Raw genomic sequence first — 20,935 nt, forward strand, 5'->3', positions numbered from 1 at the left:
TATATTCAAAAATTACATAAACATAAGTATAAGTGAACATTTTTAGCTTGTTTCTGAATTTGGTTACAATATATTCTCATTATTCAAAAGATTTTTTTTTGTAAGCTTATAATAAAATAACAGTTTATTTTGTTGTTGTTGTTTACTTTTAGTGTTTTCAAATAGCATGTATAATTTACAATAGAAAACTTTTTCATGTAAATATATAGTCACATTTGGAGGTAAAAAAAAATAAAAGCCCAAACCCTTGTACATTTTTGTAAATTTTTGCTTTTGTAAAAAAAATGGCAAAATTACAATTTTTGTTTAATAGAAGTTTTTTAATATATTTTCTAATTTGGCATAGAATTCTCTACATTTTATACATTTAACATTTTGACCTTACTGTAATATTTCAATACCTTACAGAGGTCCAAACTTGAAATTTTCATATAAAACTTTTTGCAATTTCTCATTATTTTCATGAAAATATATACTAAACCAAAGAATATCAAGATATTTATTCCTATTTCAAATAGTAAAACTTCTGAGAAGAAAAACGATATATAACAATATATGTTTTCTTGATATTAAGTATTTTTTACGAATTTCTTAAAAAACCCTTGCAACACGTCAAAAATGGACTGACGTTTTATCTTTGGTAACATGGACACACTTCTAGGGTTAATGAAACTATGAATTCTCTATTGTTAATTGATGGGCTACTCAATTAAAGAACAAATTTCAATCCAATTCCAAGTGATGACTAATTAAGGATATTGATACAAATCTTTAGATGTAAATTACATCATATTTTAAATTACTAATTTGCAAATGCACTATGTTATTATGTGTAGTATTTGGATTAAGTGGGGAACAAGTTACTGAAGCAAAACAAAATCCCATAAGATTATTTCACCCATATATTATTTATTTTGTAGGTATAAAATCTGGCAAAAAGTTTTTGAAAACAATTAGATTTAATAAGCATTAACAGCGAATGTAATGATGATGGTATGATTGCAGGGTACGGTACTCCGTCAGGTCCTGGAGGTTATCAGAACTGGGGGGCTCCACCAGGACCCCAGGGTCAGCAGATGGCACCTCCACAGTGGGGTTCCAACTATCCTCCCCAGCAAACAGGATATGGATCTTATGGTGAGTGTTAGGTTTAATTTACTACACCGCACATTGGCTATAAACGTTTCACTACAGTCAGGCAACACAATTACTAAAACGTAAAACATCAAGTAAATAAAATTCAGTATCAGTGTGTTACTTGGAATTTGAGTAATGATTCCATATAATTTTAATTGCCTAACTGTATCATTTAAGTGGACATTTGTAGCTAACAGTGTGTATGTGTGAAAGTAATTTGTTATTTAGATTATGACTAGATATACTTCATAGTTTTAACAGTTAGTTTTATTACATCAATGTATATAACAGATATTATTTATCCATCTGCATTTTGTCTTTGTTTTTTCTGTTGTGTTAGACAACTTGAGCATATTTTCTCTAAAGAAGAGTTAAATTTATATTGAGCCGGTTTAGACAATTCAGTTGTATTTTAACAGTAATGTAATTAAAGTGGTTTGTTAAAGTTGAAGATTGAACCTCCTTTAATGAAAACAATGATGCTAAATATTCTTGTGTTTTATACCAACCTTAATTCTATTAAAATCTTTTCATTAAGTAGCTAACTATTTCACATTATCAAAACTACAAGTAATAATATTAAAAGTATTTTTTGAATGCCATAGTACAGCATGTTTCTAAAAATGACTTGGTTTTAAATACATTTATTTATTGGCAAGAAAGGCTTAACACCAACAAATTTCATACTAAATTACTTAAAAAAGGCTGAAGTTTATGAAATTGCATAACAAATGTTCAATGTGTCCTCCTTTGGCTGCATTTAACAACATCTAACCGATAGCTGAATTCATCCCAAACTTTTCTTAAGGTGTCTTCTGTCACTGAAGCTACAGCAGCTGATATTCTGTTTTTAGTTCATCAATGTCACGAGGTATGGGAGGAACGTAAACACTTTCTTTTTAACATATTACCACAGGAAAAAATCACAAGGTGTTAAGTCAGGGCACCTAGTAGGCCAGGAGTGTAAAGCCTGGTCTCACGGTCCTTTACGCCCTATCCAACGTCGAGGCAAGTTGTCATTGAGGAATCTGCGCATGTTGTGCTCCATCTTGTTGATAGATGGAATTCTCAGAGTCAACAGTAAGTTGTGGAAATAACCATGTCCTTTTATGGTTGGTTTCTCAAAAAAGTAGGGTCCATAAACCTTGATTTGCGAAAAACAAAAACATTCACTATTGGTGAATCACGTTCGAGTCTATGGTTTTTTATGAGAATTTTTGAGCCCCCATATATGCATATTATGACTTTTAACCTTACCGCTAATATGGAAAGTTGCCTTGCCGCTGAATATCAACCGTGGCATAAAGGCGTCATCTTCCATGTCTTCTTTTAGCATAGCATAGCTAAAGTTCAGTTACTTATCTTTTTCAGTAGCTCGAAGAGCTTGTAACAGTTGTAATCTGTATGTTTTGAGGGCTAAACGACGCTGTAACGCAAGTTCTCGGCTAGCATGGTGCGCAGATTTGCAGGGGCTCCACTCAAATGCTCGTCGGATTTGTTCAGGAACGCTTTGCCGACCAGGACTTTTTCCTTTAAATGGGCACCTGATTTCTCCAAACTGTTCTTTGTTGATGGTGGTTCAGCACGAAATTGAATACGGTACACACGCTGATTGTGTACTGTTCCTCGGATGCCATCTAGTGAGAAGGTGGCTGCACCCTCAACATAAAGCAAATTTTTCGGAAACTAGACCATGCCTAAAGTGACCAAAATAAAATTATGTTTAGAAGCATTTAAACAACTGTTATACCTTTTGAAAGTAACAACTAAAGAGTAATAGTAATTCAAACTATTTATAATTATTTTATTCTATTGGTGCAATGATGAATAGAAAGGCTAGAGTACAGATCTGCATGATTGATAGCAAAATATCGTTCGTTTATCTTCTGAGCACCATAGGCAATAAACGGTTTCTTTATTTACTTAATGATAGAGCATCATAGTTACATTCATTATTTTGGAGGAACCAAGCAAGGTTTCTCTTTTGTGAACTTTCTTCGAGCGAATAAATGTTGTTGGCAACCACTCAAATTGTGTAGAGCTATCTTTAAGTTCTTTCAGTAGCAGTTTAAATAGTATGGTTCAGCATATGTTGTTTTCTGATTAGTAAGGGTGTAGGGCAATAATTTCCTCTTTAATATGAGTATTACTATATCGGAATGAACTCTTAATGTAGGCTGCTGAGCAGATATCTTGAAATCCCAAGAGCATCTAACAGCTTTCTTGCTAACTACAACTGATCCTTTCCAGGATATTACACCATACAATAAATTGGGTTCAATGGATGGCAAGAAGTTTTTTGTAATTGCTTACTCTTTTGAGTTTACAATTGAGTAAGGTTTCTGTATGTCCTGAGCTTCTTACATAGCTAGTCAGCATGCAGCTTCTATGTTAGGCTGGTAAAGGCTATTGTAAATGTTGTTACAATACAGACTAGTTTGCCTGTTACATATTTAACATGCTGCATGTTTCTCTCTTATGGCTGACTTCACCTTGTTCCAAAACATCTGTGTTATATGTTTGTTTATTTTATGCCATTCTTCAAGATAATAATTAGACATTCAGAGTCTAGTAACACTAAAATGACATTTCTTGCCTACTTTACAAATGTTCACATGTGATTTAGATTATGTTAACTATTCACCTTCAGCAATTTAAAAGGTTCACAGAACAGATGTGGAATTTTAAGTGAACTACTAACTAAGTCATCATGTAAAGCTTAATTTTGAGATCTTATACACGACAATATTGACTAATCCCAGCAATCACAATTAAATTCCTTGTCAATGCTTACATAATTTGATTATATTGGTGCAGTGATGAATAGAAAGGCTAGAGTACAGACCTGCATGATTGATAGCAAAATATCGTTCGTTTATTCTTCTGAGCACCACAATTTCTTATGTAAAAGACATAAAATACAATGAAACCTCTTTTCTTTAATATAGTGTTCACCCAGTAGTAAATTGTCTCTTGGTTAAAATTCAGCAAGAAAGCTTGTATTTAAAAAAAAAAAAATACTGTCAAGTGTTGAAAGCAGAGTATAAATTCCCATTCACTGGAATAAATATATTACGTGTTTCTGTTAAAGGGATACTGTACTTTCTATGATTTTATTTAAATCAATCATGCATCACACTTTAAATGTATTAGCTAAAGTGAGAATTCAGGGATCAGAAAAATTCTCTGACACTTTAGAGTTAAATTAAAAAGCTGTGTACTTTAAAAAGCTTGTGCTGGAGCCTGTGAGATAAATTTTCAAGACCAAATTTTGTTTGGTTAAAAAAATGTTACTCTATTGGAATTAATCTTTAATGTTTGGACTACAGAGATGTTTGTATAAAACTTAAATTGACCTGTGTGTGGGCCGCCATAAATGTGTAGTGTTAAATCAGCAACACAAGTTATTTGCTATATTTTACCAACTAATATTGATAGCGTTTTAGTTCTGAAAGGTTATTCAGTATTCTCAAACATATTCTGTTGTATGCTCAAACATGCCCTGTAAAATATATTTATTAACCCTCTGACTGGTGCGCATTTAAGCCTTTACTGACACACTAATTTGAAGCTTCCTGCAGAGCTTAGAATTTTTTTGTCCTGTACAATTATTTATTGGGGAAAACATAAATTGTTATACATCAAATTACTCAGCAGGATATTCTGTATAAAATATAAATAATTATTATTTGACTATCTAAATAATGGTGGATGTTTGATGATCAGAAGTCAAAACTTTGTTTTTCAAAAAACACTTATATTATTATGCCATTCAAACAAAACACAAAATTAATTTGATTTAAAAATCCAAAATATACTAAATGTCCACTTACTTATGCTCAAAAAGAAAATAAATAGTTATAAACACTTTTATTTACAAATAAAATTACAATTGAAAAAAAGAAGACTATATACAAGATGCAACGTAATTATCATCACTTCTGCTAGATTAATCCTCTAGAGATACATCGGGAGGAAACACATTCACAGAAATGTCACTATCATTATCTGAATCATCACTATTATAAAGTATTTCACTGGACGGCAAATTGTTATCCATGTGATGATCACAACACACGACTGGAGTCGTAAACAAACAAAGCAAGCAACCGAACAGCTGTCCGGAACAGTAACAGGTGACGAGTTTCGTTACGTGCAACTAGTCGTCGGCTTTCAGCGCCCAGTAAAAGAACAAACATTTATATACATGTAAAAGTGAATACATTATTAGAAAGCTTGAAATCTTTTGATTAAAGTAATATAACTTTTAATACGATTCAAGCGGTAATTCTCGAAATTGTGGCGTAAATAGTAGGCGATGTTTAATGAGTCGTATATTATGACTGCCAGTTCCTAGCGGTAAAAAATGAGTCGTATATTATGACTGCCAGTTCCTAGCGGTAAAAAATGAGTCGTAATTTACGACGTTGCCAGTCAGAGGGTTAATACTTGAATGTGACATTAAAACATTATTATCAGAGAAGTACTGTAAAGACATCTGGAAAATTAGCAGTTTATAGAGGATGAAGGATAATGGTAGTGACATTAATAATGCAATTAAAATCTGTACAGTATTTAGAACTTATTAGTTTGTATTTGTGTTTCAAAGCCAAATCTCAACCTACCCAAAATTGAAAAATTATATTTTATGGGCCTTAGAACATGAAGGTTTTTCTGTTCTGTAGATTAGGTAATCTAGTTGATTTTAAAATTAAGTAGTTAATCCCAAGCGCAGTTGATAGTAAATTGTATTTTAAATTAACAATATAGGAAAGAGACTATGAATTGAACAATTAATTTTATGGAAGTTAGTGTTATTTCTGTAGTAAATTGTATTTTAAATTAACAATATAGGAAAGAGACTATGAATTGAACAATTAAGTTTATGGAAGTTAGTGTTATTTCTGTAGTGTTACATCTCTGAATCCAGATCCTAATAGTATGGGAACCTCACCAGCTGATACATATGGAAAGTAGAATGATAGAGAAGCTAGTTTTGTTACAAGTCAGTGAGCCTATATGAGTGAGCTATGATGTGGTGATGAAGGACTGCCCGGTCTGAGTCAGAAGTGCTTACAATAGCATGATATCCCACTATTCACAATTCATGCTCGTCATAAGCTTGCCCAGCTATGCTTCTGTGGAAAACTCAACTCACTTCGTGCCTTCGCTCAAACAAATGAATAACGTTATAGAATATGCCAAACTGTTTGAGATTTGTAGATGGACTAAGAGTGAAATTGGATCTTTGATCATAGGTAACTCCAAAGCATTGGCCTATCGATTTGTGTGATAACCACGTCACTTTAAACATCAACTGTAGATCAGAGCTCAAGAACACTCAAGACAGTTCTCTGTTGTGTCCTTCTTATATCAGGTATATCTTGGGAGAAAGAACAAGAAATTGTTGATATGTGTTCTTAAAAGAAGGTCATCAAATATTACCAAATTGACAGAACAGACAACTTTCCAAGTCATCATCAGAAGAAACCTTTGAAGTAATATTCATAGTTTTCACCCAGTGGAAAGAGATTGTCTGATTGTCGAAAAACACTAATTTAGATAAGAGGAGGACTTTTGAATGATTTCATTCTTCTAAAAGATGGTTTGAATTGCAGGACCCAACCAGACCGGGTACGGAAGTAACTGGAACTGGAATGTTCCCCAGAACGGTCCGACGGCACAAGGTGGGCCCCCCGCGGCTGGGGCACCGGGTCCTCAGAGTAATAGCTACGCAGGTAAATTTTCACTTTCATCCGAGGATAGTTTTCGAGAGAAGATTCTTCTCTAGGGAGGCGTAGATTCTATGAACAAGATTATTGGTACAGTCCTCAGTTCATCTAAGCCAAAAATATTTAAATTGGGCAGTAGCTTTTAAGACCAAAATTAGATTTATTGTACTCAGTAACTTTCAGAATGACTTACTTTATAATACATATTATGTTGTGACAAGTGGCTGTCCCATTACATGATGTTTTGTGTTACAATAGGAGACATGTACTCAGGAGGTGCAACTGGGGCAGCCCCCGCAGGCCCCACCCCTCCTGCAGCCCCTCAGAAGACAGCCAATGACTACGCAGGCTATGGTGGATACACTGGCTATCAACAAGTAAGTCTATTCTGTTATGTTTGATATTCAGTTCTTATTCATTTGATTACAACTGCAGTTTTGATATAGATCCCTAATTCGGATCTGTTTGTGTATTGATGGCTTATTAAAACTATGTTATTACTGTTTCCTTGTTCCCTTACTGTTGTATAGCTTTGAGGTGTAAAGGAAACGTATAGTAAAATGTGTGTTTACCATGAAAATGCTCAGTTTTGATGTGGTTTTCACAGAAACACACAACATTTTCAAATCCTTGTGTTTTAAGTGTTTATACAATATTTAACCGTTATAAAGTTCTAAGTTTGATCAGTGGAATACTGACTCAATTTCACAAAACGTGAAAGCCCTAAAGAAGTAGAGCTATGTCTGTTTTTTGTATGAGTTCCAAATGGGGAGAGCTTTGAACTTAGGCAATATGGAAGCTGTAAACTAAGTTTGTTGTTTGGTTAATAGCTATGACAGGTGCAGGAATTCATCCTGGAAATGCAGAGCTGTACTGTAAATTATATGATTTCAGAACATTACTGTCAAGCTACGTGTTGGAAAGAGTCAATAGTTGTGTGAAGCTGGCGACACCCATTAATGAAAATACACCAAAAACTGTGGAGTTCTTTGTTTAGCTATTTGTAGCATTTGTTTGCCATTCATATGTGAAATATCAGGGTAGATGGCTAGTGTTATTACTGTATCCTTACAACAAATCTGTAAACAAACCAATTATTACCTTTAGTTTAGCCTTGCATTTAGTTTGTTTTGTGTTGGCTGATTCAATAACTTCAAATACATTAGTTTAGGTTTAAGGAGTAATTAATTACATGGTTTTTTTGTCTCCATCATAAATTTTATGATTATTTTGTAATAATACTTCACACGATTTTCAATATAAAATTAGAACTTAGGAACTCAAATGATGAATCATATCATACTGTAGATTAATGTCCAATTTAATAAAAAGGACTAATAGTTAAAACAGTTAAAAATGCACGCTTTATTGTTAAAAATTAATTGTGTTTTTAAATTTAATTCACTTAGATACATAATACCAATATTAAGAAATAAATCTACTATATTAAATGACATAACATATTTTTACCTTATTGAAATATACATATTTATAACCTCTTAAATTTACAACGTATAGTAAAACATTTTAGTAGTAGCCTATAAATTTATAAAAATATTGCTAAACATCTGGCAATAAAATTATAATTTCATAAGGATTTTGTTTACAGATAAATTTGTAAATCTGTAGTGGTCCAGTGTTTGTAATCTTAAAAAAATTAACACAAGACAAAAAAATCAATACTGATTATACACGCTTTTAATATAAAGAATTGAAACTAAAGTAATCTGTCATCTGTTTTATTTAATATAACTGTTAAAGGAAGACGCATCTGTTTTTGAGGCAGCTTTAGAGTCTTCTGAATCCCGTCGATTTGCAAATCGGTATAGTCAGGTCCATTTTGCTTAGACCATTCCTGTATACCAATAGTGGAATTCCTTGCAGGACAAAACAGTAAGCCGGCATCCTAACTGAACGGCAAGAGCGGTGCTACATCACCTGACGAAAACTCAGGAAGCAGTGTTGGATACCGACTAGTGATGTCCACTTCTTTTAAATATTTCACAAATTAGTACCAAATAATAGCTAAACAAACAATTCCTCTAGCTTTTGGCGTATTTTGGTTAATGGGTGCCGCCAGCTTCATTCTAGTACGGTACTAAAATTGTTCAGATGATTTTAAAATGTACTTTACTTAACATTATTGTGTTCAGAATTCATTTTTGCACACATCACATGAGTCATTAAAATGCTCTGGTGTAGTAAACATATGATGTAGTCTAACATTGTGTTATGATTTCAGGACTCGTTAAGCTAGACTGTTGACAGGAGCTTTGCTAGTCCTGAAAATGCTCTGGTGTAGTAAACATATGCTGTAGTCTAACATTGTGTTATGATTTCAGGACTCGTTAAGCTAGACTGTTGACATGAGCTTTGCTAGTCCTGAAAATGCTCTGGTGTAGTAAACATATGCTGTAGTCTAACATTGTGTTATGATTTCCAGGACTCATTAAGCTAGACTGTTGACAGGAGCTTTGCTAGTCCTGAAAATGCTCTGGTGTAGTAAACATATGCTGTAGTCTAACACTGTGTTATGATTTCAGGACTCATCAAGCTACGGTGGTGGCAGGAGCTATGCTGGTCCTGAAAGTGCTCAGGGCTCAGGAGGTGGGTACTCGAAGCAGTACGATTGTCTAAAGGAACCGTGGCCGTCCTCTTGATTGGCGACTAAACGTTGCTGTTTTATTGGTTAATAATCAGTGAGATTAGGGAGTAATTAGAGGACTATTGCAAAAGTGTCTTTTTAATCGCTTAGTTTTTATTAAAACCATCGACTGATTGTAAATACAGGTAATAGGAAGTTTCTTAAGATTAAAACAAAGTTAAATTTAAGTGTCTAGTTAAACATAAACGTTACTTGAACTTGTCCCTTCGATGTGATGTTAAAACGACTCCCCCCTTAACTTTATCCCTTAACTCTATTTTATAATATAATAAAAACAGTCATTAATTTTAAGAAGAGAATTGTTTTTTTACGAAGCAATAAGTAATTTTACCTAGAATTTAGTGGACTTTGTTAATATATATTTACTGCAGGAATGTACAAATCTCGACTTAGGATACAGATTAAATTTAAATTTTAACGGTAAAATAAGATTTACATTAATTAAAGAATATTTAAATATAAAATAGGTTAATTCAGGCGTAAGGTTTAACTTTAGGTTTAGATCTAACTATTAATTATTAAAAAGATCATCAAAGTACAATTTAGAGAGAATTTCCAAGTTTTTTGGAAGCAACCTTTGTAATTATTATCCGTTCGCTTTTAATATAATTATTATTATATAATTGTTTGTTTTTATTTTACTTTCTCAGAGTTTATTTTGTAACTTTTTCTATAATAGTACTTGTGGTTTTAAAGATCCACGTTTTGACGCTTTTTAAAATAAGAAAATTCCTATTAGACGTTGTATTATGTATTAATTGTGACGCAATATATATGGCGATGAGAACACAGCTGTTGTCTGATTACGCCTCGGCCCGTCCCTGCAGCAACATTGCAAGCACTCCATCAAGGACAAGTTGAAGTAACTTTTATTTCTTTTGTTTCTGTTGTTGAATCAGTCAAAGTTAAATTTTGAGTCAAAATTAGTAATTGCGTTGTTTTCAGTCAAGGGGACGCTTTATGTATGTACTTGCAGTGTTGCCAATCCTTGTCACACTTGCTCGTATCCTTCCTTCATACTTAGCTTTCATCAGGTAACTGTATCCATATTGTTTTGTTTCTGTTGTCTATTTGGGATTCTAGGTTAGACTTTCTTTAAACGGAGTAGTAACAGTTTTTTTTTTTCGGAATTGCGGACAACATACTTAAAATGTATTTTCATATATTTAAGTTTTTTTATAGATTTTGGTGAAGAACTATGCTAGAACCAAATTTAATATTTAATTGTAAATACTAAGAGAATAATAAGATTGATATTTACAACTTTAAATGAATATGGTTGAGATAAAGACAAGACAAGATTAATTAAGTGTTTAAACTGTTAGTCTGTTTTGTCTTTTGGGTGTACAGGTTATTTATATTTAAATCTGACAGAATTAAATCCATGGATACACTTTTACTGGATGAAAGCTATACCTCTGTAGTGTATTGTAGACTATATTTATTTAGTTGAATGTTATGGATGATTGTTGAATATTCAAGAAAATTTAATAAATTAATTGCTCTCTGAATGTGATGAGTTGGATAAAGAGCTCCCTGCATTATTATCCCAGATAAACGTCATAGTACTACTAGTTTTAAACTATGAAGCAGACAGTCGTTAAAATGCAAACTGTTAAATTAGTTTATTTCTTTCTAGGGTCCAGTAAAAACATGTGGTCTTTTAATTTTTACATTTGATTCATACCAATTTTATAACATGTTGTGTTTGTACCACAACAGAGATTTACAATTAATTATTTGTTATTTTTACTTGAATGCATAAATGTGATTATCTGAATTTAACAGGATAAACTCATTTTTAGATAACTGTAGGTTATATAGGCAGAATACTGTAAATCGTAAAGTGTCTTAAATATTTATGTGTGTGGCAAATCATGCACATTCATTATATGCATCTTTTTCAGATTTTTGCAAAATTTTAAGGTGTATAAACAAACCACATTTTATTTCCGTTTTCCTCATGACCTTTATATTTATTTCTTTTGGCCTTTTACTGAAATAAATTTTTTAAGGAGTGATTCAAATAATATCTGTGAATGAGTGTAAAACAATAACCTTATGTTATCCTTTACTATACGTTATTATGCTGAAGTTACATAAAATATATTCCAGTGTTTTGTAATTAAAATTGGAAGTGGACAGTAGCGTCCATTACTAGTCCAGTGTTTAACATCCACTTCCTTTCACAGGAAGTGCTTCTGAAATATTTGACAATGGAGTGGCAAGTGGTAAGTGAAAGCGTCAAATATTGAAATTGGACTGTGGGGAATTGTTAAAAAATTAAGCTCTCATATAATAGTTTTGTTAACTTTAATATATAAAGTACCCTTGAAGCTGCTAGCCTTGTGAAGGGCAAGTGGATCCGTGGTTTGCCACAGATTACTTAATAAGCAATCTTCTATATTAATTTTATTTAACAATTTACAACTATCAGATTTTGCAAGTATCAATAAGTAATCTTGCTTACTTATACTACTAGAATAGATTACAATTTATTAATTGTAATGTGTTCGTCACCTTACTATGATATTATTATGTTAAGTTTTACAAATCGTTTGTAAGTTGTTTAAGGATTCTATGTTAAATAATTGCTGTGCTTATTTTATTTGCTAAGAGATACAATGATTTAAAAAATATTTTCATTTTAAATAAGGAATTATAGGATGAAATCTTAAATTGATTGCCTTCAACAATCTTAATTGTTCAGAACAGGTTGCAACTATCAATAAAATTATGCAAAATGCTACGTTAAAATTAATAAGTATGAATAATCTTATTTATTACTAGTTAAAATCAACACTAAAAATTGTTGACATGATGTATTGAACAGATACCTTTAAAGAAAACGGATTTTAACGTTAAGGCTTGTATCTAAAGTACGTTATATTGCATTAAATCAATCAATATCCTGGTAACTAAAATAATTTTTGTTGCTACTGTACAAGCATCCCATTCACTCATGTTATGCCTATGCCTAGTTTCATAAGAATAAATATCGGCTGACATGGAGTACATAGAAACATTAAGTTTGATTTACAGGATAGTATATAGTACATACAAGGATGAAAGAGTTCCAAGGCAACAAAAAGTTACGTACATTTTGCATCTTATCGTTATTACAGAAATGGCATAGCTCTTTCCTCTAAAATAAGCACTTGACTTTTTAATGCAACATTACTCCAAGAAAATACCTTAAGTCAGGTGGCTTTTAGCATACTAGGTTTTTTTTAATATAACATGCGTAATGTTATCTTATAAGACATGTAGCATAAAGTCCCTTGCCCACGAACAAGTACACTGTTACCATGTTAATGCCATTTGAGATAGGGTTTTAGTGTGATTCTGGGAATTAAAGAGATCACCATTCTCGGTTCTACAGCTAAAGTTAATCTGGAGATCCCTGACCTGGTTGCTATTTACACTTATTTTATTTGCACAATACCAATCAAAATCATTAGAATATGAGTCATCTACTCTAAATGAGCCATAGAATATATAAACCTGGATTATTAATTATTTAAAAACAATTTGCTGTATCATTCATGTACATTACTAACAGAATATACCCTTTTGATCACACCATGTAATCTTGGCTAAAGACTCTGAACAATATATTTTTTAAATCACATTTTTTTCGCATCTGAAATAAGCTTTTGATTAATCTCTATAGCATTACCCCCAGAAATATACAGGGTGTTTGAAAAGTATGGGTACGGCTTAATATTTTAAAAACCATAGGAGATAACATCTATAAACTTTGCACAGTGTTATGTACCGTTATTATAGTACATATATTGAATTTGTATGGAGCTAATACTTTATAAATTAGAACAACTTTTCGGAAATACTTGATTTATTCCGAAATTTAAGTTCGCCAAAAAGTTAACAAAGTTTACAAGCTTGTGATTCGATTTTCTTCAAAATGTCACTCAATCGAATAAATACCGATGTTTTTTAGTTTTATTTATTGTGTTATAAATTTATGACATAATTTGCTAATTAAAAAAGTCAGTGAAAACACATCGGTTAGTAGAGTGAAACGCCGCCAACCACATCAGAATACGACAATCCAGTCAGAAATGGCAGCGCATAATGTACTTCACAATGTGTACCTAAAACAACCCGCCATTTCTGATTGGATAAACCTTTTGAGATGCGGTTTGCGGAATTCAACTCTACTAAGTGAGCTCTTTCAATTAAGGTATCACTCGACCCATGCTTCAATTTAAGATTTCCATGTTTTCCTCTGTGGGCCGTCCCCCCATGGTTGGCATGTCATGGTAATAGCAAGGAAAAATAGTTTACATAGCCATATAACACTGTGCAAAGTTTATAGATGTTATCTCCTATGGATTTTAAAATATTAAGCCGTACCCATACTTTTCAAACACCCTGTATACTGAGTGTATATTGATATTGGTAAAATTTACAGTTCTCCGGTTAGCACTGTATGCAATTTTTTTACTTCATTAAAGCCAAATATTTTTTTCTAAACTTTTATTTTGTTTTGCTTCTCTAAAAACTTTTTGAATTTTTTAAAGAGAATTGTTTTAATAGTACTACTTTATTTAAAAAATCAAATTTCTGTTTCACCAATGAAAATAAAATAAAAAGTACGAATTTATTTATTAAGCGATAATGATTATTATTTACAAACACATTTTATTCCAATTGGAACATATAAATAACCTTATGAATAAAGCAGTATGCAATATGATAGGGTAAGTATACAAGCAATATTTTGATTAATTTCTAAAATATGCCTTGCGTAGAGGTCAAAAAAATGCCTTGCCAGTATAGAAGTTCATAATTGCAGTTCTGGGGCTAACATGTTTAATCCTAGGCACACACGTTAATTTTTGACCTGTTGTAAACCAAATTTATGATGTTTGGTATTAGAAAAAGGTTTAATCTGTTAAGTATATGTAAACAAATAAGTTTTGCGGGTAAAGAGTTCTTAATGAAGTTCAATGCCTTAAGATTAATTTACCGGATTTTGATGAAAATGTCAAAGAACAAGTATTCATTATGAGGGATTATTTTTGAAGTTTGTTATAATGTACTCAGATTTTTATTACTCAATTTTCGTGTCTAAGAGAGCACGCTAGTTAGCTACCGGCCGCACATCTGTGACTCCACTTTTAAGATGGGAATAAAGTTTAATACTGTTGTAAAAAGGAACTTTTCTCAAGTCAATACACATTTTTCAATACTGCGTTTCTTCGTTTTTACAAGTCTACGAGGGTCATTCAGTAATTAAAGATACAAACAGGTCTGGAGGGGAAACTATTTTTACAAAACAACACTTTGACTGCTTTTCAACTTAATCCCCTTGAACATTTATGCACTTGTTCCAACGGACCACAGGCTTTTTTAAACTAGCTGCAAAGAACTCTTGGTGTTTGAGCCAATTTCCCACAAACTTCTTTCCACGCAATGCCTCCTTCAGCGGATCAAACCAGTGGAAATCACTTGGTGCTAAATCGGGACTGTAAGGGGGATGAGGCAATACTTCCCAGCTCAATGGTTTTTCGGGTTACTTGAGTATGACGTGCATTGTCTTGTTGGAGAATCACACCTCTCCTCTAAGATCCACGACATTTCTCTCTCATGGCTGGCTTCACTTTGTTCAAATCATAACCGAGTATTATTGGCTGTTAATTGTAAGCTGCTCTTCAAGATAATAACAAAAAACCAGACCTTCAACATCCCAAAACACCGTCGACATGACTTTTACTGCTGAAGCTTGAGTTTGAATTTTTTTCCTGACAGTGAGCTGGTGTGCTTCTACTGCATGCTTTGCTTTTTTTGATTCTGGGTCATAATTATAGTGAACCCAAGTTTTATCACTTGTTACAATTTTTTGCTCACCTCTTTCATAATGTAAATATATTCTATTCTAAATGTTCCTGTAGCTCTGTGCACACTCTAAACCTTGTTTCCTTGTGTAGACATGTCCCTTGGGACCCATCTTGCACATGTTTTGCGGTACTTCAACTTGTTTTTAATAATTTCATGAACTGTACCCATACTCGCTTGAACCTTTTCAACTATCATTTCCACAGTGACTCCCGGTCAGCACAAATTATGTCATCAATTTGACTTTCCAGTGAGGGAGTTGAAACTTCAACTGGTCGGCCAGGACGGTTTTCGTGTTACTGATTTCGGCCATCTTTAAACTGTTCTACCCACCTGCAAACATTTGCACGATTCAAACAATTTTCACCTTAACACTTTAGTCATTCTAAAGTATATATTCACTTTTATTTTATTATACTCCCCACCAACAGTCTATAGTCACACTATCCGTCCTGCCAAGGTCATATAGTCGTAATGTATTTATTACAACAGATTGATTTTAAGCGTAAATCATCTGTTATTAGCTGTCTGTACAAACTCTTTTATCAGAGTGTGTATGTTACTTTCAAATCTAATGTTAAAAGAAAATATCAACTATTTTAGTAAACAAACAAATTTGAGAAAGGCAAAATGTTCTGTCGCAAGTATAACATTTAATTATCTTCGATTGCAAAAGAAAAACTATAAAATATTAACCCTTTGAGGTCTCAATAAAAATTGCTTTGACTGTCCTCAGGTCGTATTTAATTTCTGTTAGTTTACAGTTCTTTGACAATACACAAAAGCAATTATTAAATCCCTTTTTCTGCAACTTTTTATATTTTTTTCTCTTCATATATCAATGTAAATAACCTAAAAAGAATATTTACATTATTTTATAGTATTTTTTATAACCTTAAGAAACATTAAAAAAATTTTAAAAATAAGTATAAAAATATAAAAACATTATTTATTTTTATTTTTTTATACATATTTAATAAACCAAAATTACATGAATACAGGTGGAAAGGCACTAGGATCTCATCAGATACATGTTATTCATTATATTATATATAATACATTATATATATATTATAATTTTGCTTTGGTCCAGCCCTAGGCCTACTTTGGGTAACATGTCTAGCTCTTCCTCTTAGTCTACTAGCTTGTAGCCTAGGCCTGCCTCTATTATTTGCATCTCCTTGTCCTACTTCTATCACATTATCCACGAATTGATCAAATTCTTCCCCATCATTACCTAAAGTTTCCAATCCAAACACATCACTTTCGTCGTCTAGGTTACCGTCATTTACCACAATGTTTTCAGAAGAATTTTCACTATGATTCAACTCACAATAACTATCACGGTCTTCTTCAATAATCTGTTTTTCATTTTGGATACTAATTTCATTGAAAATACTATCACAATCATCTAATTGATCTAATATTTCGTCATCGTCAGTAAAACTTGTACTTAGACCAGCCATATTTGTAAGTACGGCACAAGTGCAGACGCCAGTTGTATTGGTCTTCTATTTTCACTTCCAATGCCTCCTATATCGTGAATAAAGATCGATGTAACATTCACGTAACCAAAATAGAAGTCCAAAGTACCGAATAACTCAAATACCGAACAGCAATAGGTCAGAAATGGCCAAACAAGCAGTGACATTATCCGGTCGACCTATAGTCGACATACGAGCGTTCAGCGAAACTGCCGCGGTCGACCTATAGTCGACGACCGATCGCAAAGGGTTAAGAATTATGAGACAGAGTGCTCGGTTATTGCCAGCGGGGTGGTCGGACAGGTCTTGTGGTGTTACAGTAGAAGGACTCTGGCCAGAGGCTCAGCCGGTAACTAGAGTGAAACTTGTTACTCTGAAACATAGCTAAAGCATGTGTTTAAATATCTTTTCAACAGTGTAAGTTATTGTACAATAAACACCTGTTTCAGTATTTTAAGCATGATGTCAAAATAATACAAACTACGAATACGCATTTTTGGTCTTACAAAAAACAGTGTCGGAAGTAGAGACACAATATTTGCTAACTGTTAGGAAAAACTATAGTGGCAAATTGATGACAAAAATTTGATGATCATCAAAAACATTTATTAACCATACAACTCCCTTTTCTTCCCTTAAAAAGGGACTAGAGTGCATCATATCAATGGTACGGTTTGATTTATTTTTTCCTTTGTCTATTTTCTAAACATTTAATAATTTAGAAATGCAATTTCTTTTCCTGAGAATAAGATGTTTGGTACTACTAACAACTAAAGATGTTACAATTTATTTTGTACTATAAACGTACAATTTCTAATTCAAAACTGAATAACCGAGTTGAAGTATAAAAATTTTGATCTGAACATAAAGAAATTTAGTTTGTTCAAATAATTTTTTCCCCAAAAATATGTACAGAAAAATTACCCCTCCAATTGGCCATATAGCAACTTCTGTACTGGCAAGCCCATTTTGTCCGATCTGCAAGGGTTTTCCTAGACTGTTATTAAATGTACATGGTTTATGCAAAGGTTACATGTATTATACATGTATTCATTTTTTTCCCAAAGTATGTAGAATTGAAAAAAATATTAGCCCTCTAAAAAGTCTTTTGCCAAAACTAGAGGTTGCTGAGCAATTTTAGTGTAAAACTGCAAATATTGAGTTTCCTTGGCATATACCAAACATTTTTCTGAAAAAACCATAATAGCCAAAAAGTGCATAATACATCATCCAATAATAAAATATGAAACGCTGTAAATATACATATATACATAAAAGAAGCAAATTGACTAAAAATACTATAGTTCTTTAATAGGCCTGTATAAATTATTGCTTTATATACAAACACAACAATGTTGTGTATCATATTAATTCAGTTCATTATGTTAAAATGTAATATTTAGAATGAAATATTTTAAAATACAGCACTGCGATACAACTGTCATAATATGAGAGTTGTTTTTGTTCAGCCTACGATCTCATGCCGTAACAGTCAGACAAGTGGTGGTGTGTGCAGTAGTTGATTGTGCATCTTCCCTGCTACAGCATTTTTCAATGCAAAGTTCAAGTAGCTAGTGTGCACTGAGCTGCGGTCACATAAACATGGTCGCCTGTGTTGATTCTTCCACCAAATGTAGACTGAGGAGTGTTTCTCATTTCCTGCAAGCAGAAGGGAATAATGCAATAGAAATCCATGGGGAATGTCGTGCTGTGTTTACAGAAAAAACATCATGAATGAATTGCATCAAAAGTCCATTCCGTAATTTGTGTGGGTTTCAGTCAAAATCTTTAGCACCCTGCGAGCACAAATCTCTCATAAACATAACACGGCACATTCTCCAATAGATTTCTGCTGCACATTTCTTTTCTGTTTACAGAAAATGAATAACACTCCTTAGTTCACATTTGGCAGGAGAATCAATAGAGGCGACCGTGTTTATGCGACTCCAGCTTAGCTCAAACTAGATACTTGAACTCTGCAATGAAAAAAATGCTGATCAACTATTGCGCACACATAAGACCTGCCAATTGTCTGGCCATCACAATGTGAGATGGAGGTTTAAAAAAAAAACATCCGTTAATGTTTTGTTGTGACGCTAGCCTGTATTTTTAAATACTTAATTCTAAATGTTTTATTATAAATTATTTAAATTGTTAAATTTAATATTTGATTCTACTGATGTTTTACATACTTAGTGTTTGACAATTACGTTCGGACAGATACTATATGCAAACAGTTTCCATTGAATTTTTAGATAACTTGTTTCTAGTTAAAAAAGCATTGTGTTGAATATTATTGAGATAGTTGACAGAAGTATCAATTTTACCTATAAAGTTCAGGAAGATCCACTTGCAGAATCATTGAAGTTAGACAGTTAACACATTACAGTAATTGTGTTTGGCAGTCACCAGTGACTGTGATGCACACAATGTGTTAGAGAATATTCTGTAGCATGTTCTATTTACGTGATAATGTCCAGCTTATAATAAGGGACCTAATATTATAGGTACTGTGAAGCTTAGTTGAATGAAGTATTAACTGCTAAGCTGAAACTTATAACTCTGATTGTGTTACTTATAATTATCTACTTATAAGCATGCTACTATAGGCATGCCTTTTAATTTTATTTACTCTTCTATGTGTGGATAATATCCCTTCTCCCATTTAAGAGTGAGATATAGTGAAACGACCTTTAGGTTTACCCATAAGAGCATCATGCTCTTCAATATTAGATGTAGAATTATGGGATATGCCTCATTTTAATTTTATAATTATTATGCATCAAAACGCTTTTTAGATGTCTTATTAAGTATTTTGAACTACTGGATGCTAATAACTTATTAATTATATTTCAAATGAACACCTCCAATAATTTTAAGACTAACAATAGGTATGTAACAGTGTTTAAAGTTGAATACTGTTCCTGTAGATTAAAATCAAGTAGGCTGTCAGTATGTTCAGTCAGCACTTCATCAATCAACTGTTCTATGAATGATTGTTTGTAGAAAAACATTTACTTTGAGTTAGTCTTTATTTAAAGATCCTAAAAATTGTGCTGTAATGTGAGTGGGACATTGTGTTTTCTCCTTCCAAATAAGAAAGTATACACTGCCGATTTATGCCATAAACTGCCATAAATATATCTTTTTAACGTTTTTATAGAGAAAGTTCTATATACAATGACAATTCAGTAAAATTTATTTGAAATCGAGTCATTTTTTTAATTCTTGGGTAAATGATTGTAAACATATCTTTCCAGATTTTATTGGACTTATTATATAATAACTATGTCCGAATAAGATGTTAATTTCAATCGTATATTTTAAATGGCCTCACTATTAAATATACGTGTGGTTCATGTCAAGTCTTAACTTTCACAGTTCTTGTTCCCCCCCGAGCGTAGGTATAACAAGATGTAGGATTATATTGTCAGCTTGTATCATGAAAGAAGCAACAATATATAATTATACTCTCAGTTTGGTCTCTTCCAGAATGAAACATTTTTTTTACAAATAAATATAGTGTACCAGATAAATGGTTTATTCAAATTTATTTGTCATATATGTTTACACAAATTACTTAAACATACATCAAATTATCCTAAGTGTAATTTTAAACATTTATTTAAATATTGGTTTTTGTGTAAGGACCTTGAATTAAGAAAATATATTTATGAAGTAAACATGAAATACCATAATTCAAACTTGAAATGATCCCTCACTCTTCTATTTTCATGTTTTCTTGTGATGTTTAAAAGTGGGCCCGTGTTATAGGCTGCATTTGTTTTATATCCTCTGAGGTCACAAAACATTTTCATGCTTGTTTCCGATGCATGTTGCCATTATTTGGTTTTACTCCCCATATTTGTCTTATGATACACCAGGTCTTCCAAAAGTTTTCATAACTTAATATTTAGTAGTTGAACATTTTTTAAAGACAATTGGGAAATGCATAATAAAATAATTTGATTTTTTTGTATGTTACAAAATGACACCTGACTTCTAGCTAAAGTGGTCATCAATAACTCAAGATTTAATAATAGGATAAATGATCA

General features: G+C 32.4%; 1 protein-coding gene across 10 annotated transcripts in view; it reads left to right on the forward strand.

The window, feature by feature from the left end:
• The window catches only part of LOC124366128 (heterogeneous nuclear ribonucleoprotein 27C), a 71,478-nt gene that overhangs the window by 43,821 nt on the left and 6,722 nt on the right, over positions 1-20,935 (forward strand). For 5 of the 10 annotated variants that reach the window (XM_046822418.1, XM_046822414.1, XM_046822413.1 and 2 more), the window contains 5 exons: positions 1,006-1,137; positions 6,756-6,875; positions 7,128-7,246; positions 9,413-9,476; positions 11,727-11,765. In XM_046822418.1, the coding sequence (XP_046678374.1) occupies positions 1,006-1,137; positions 6,756-6,875; positions 7,128-7,246; positions 9,413-9,476; positions 11,727-11,765 (474 nt within the window). Of the gene's footprint in view, positions 1-1,005; positions 1,138-6,755; positions 6,876-7,127; positions 7,247-9,412; positions 10,326-11,726; positions 11,766-20,935 lie in introns of those variants that run through there. The other 5 variants (XM_046822420.1, XM_046822417.1, XM_046822421.1 and 2 more) reach the window with 3 other exon arrangements.

The sequence above is a fragment of the Homalodisca vitripennis genome, chromosome 7 (genome assembly GCF_021130785.1).
Source record: "Homalodisca vitripennis isolate AUS2020 chromosome 7, UT_GWSS_2.1, whole genome shotgun sequence".
NCBI lineage: Eukaryota > Metazoa > Arthropoda > Insecta > Hemiptera > Cicadellidae > Homalodisca > Homalodisca vitripennis.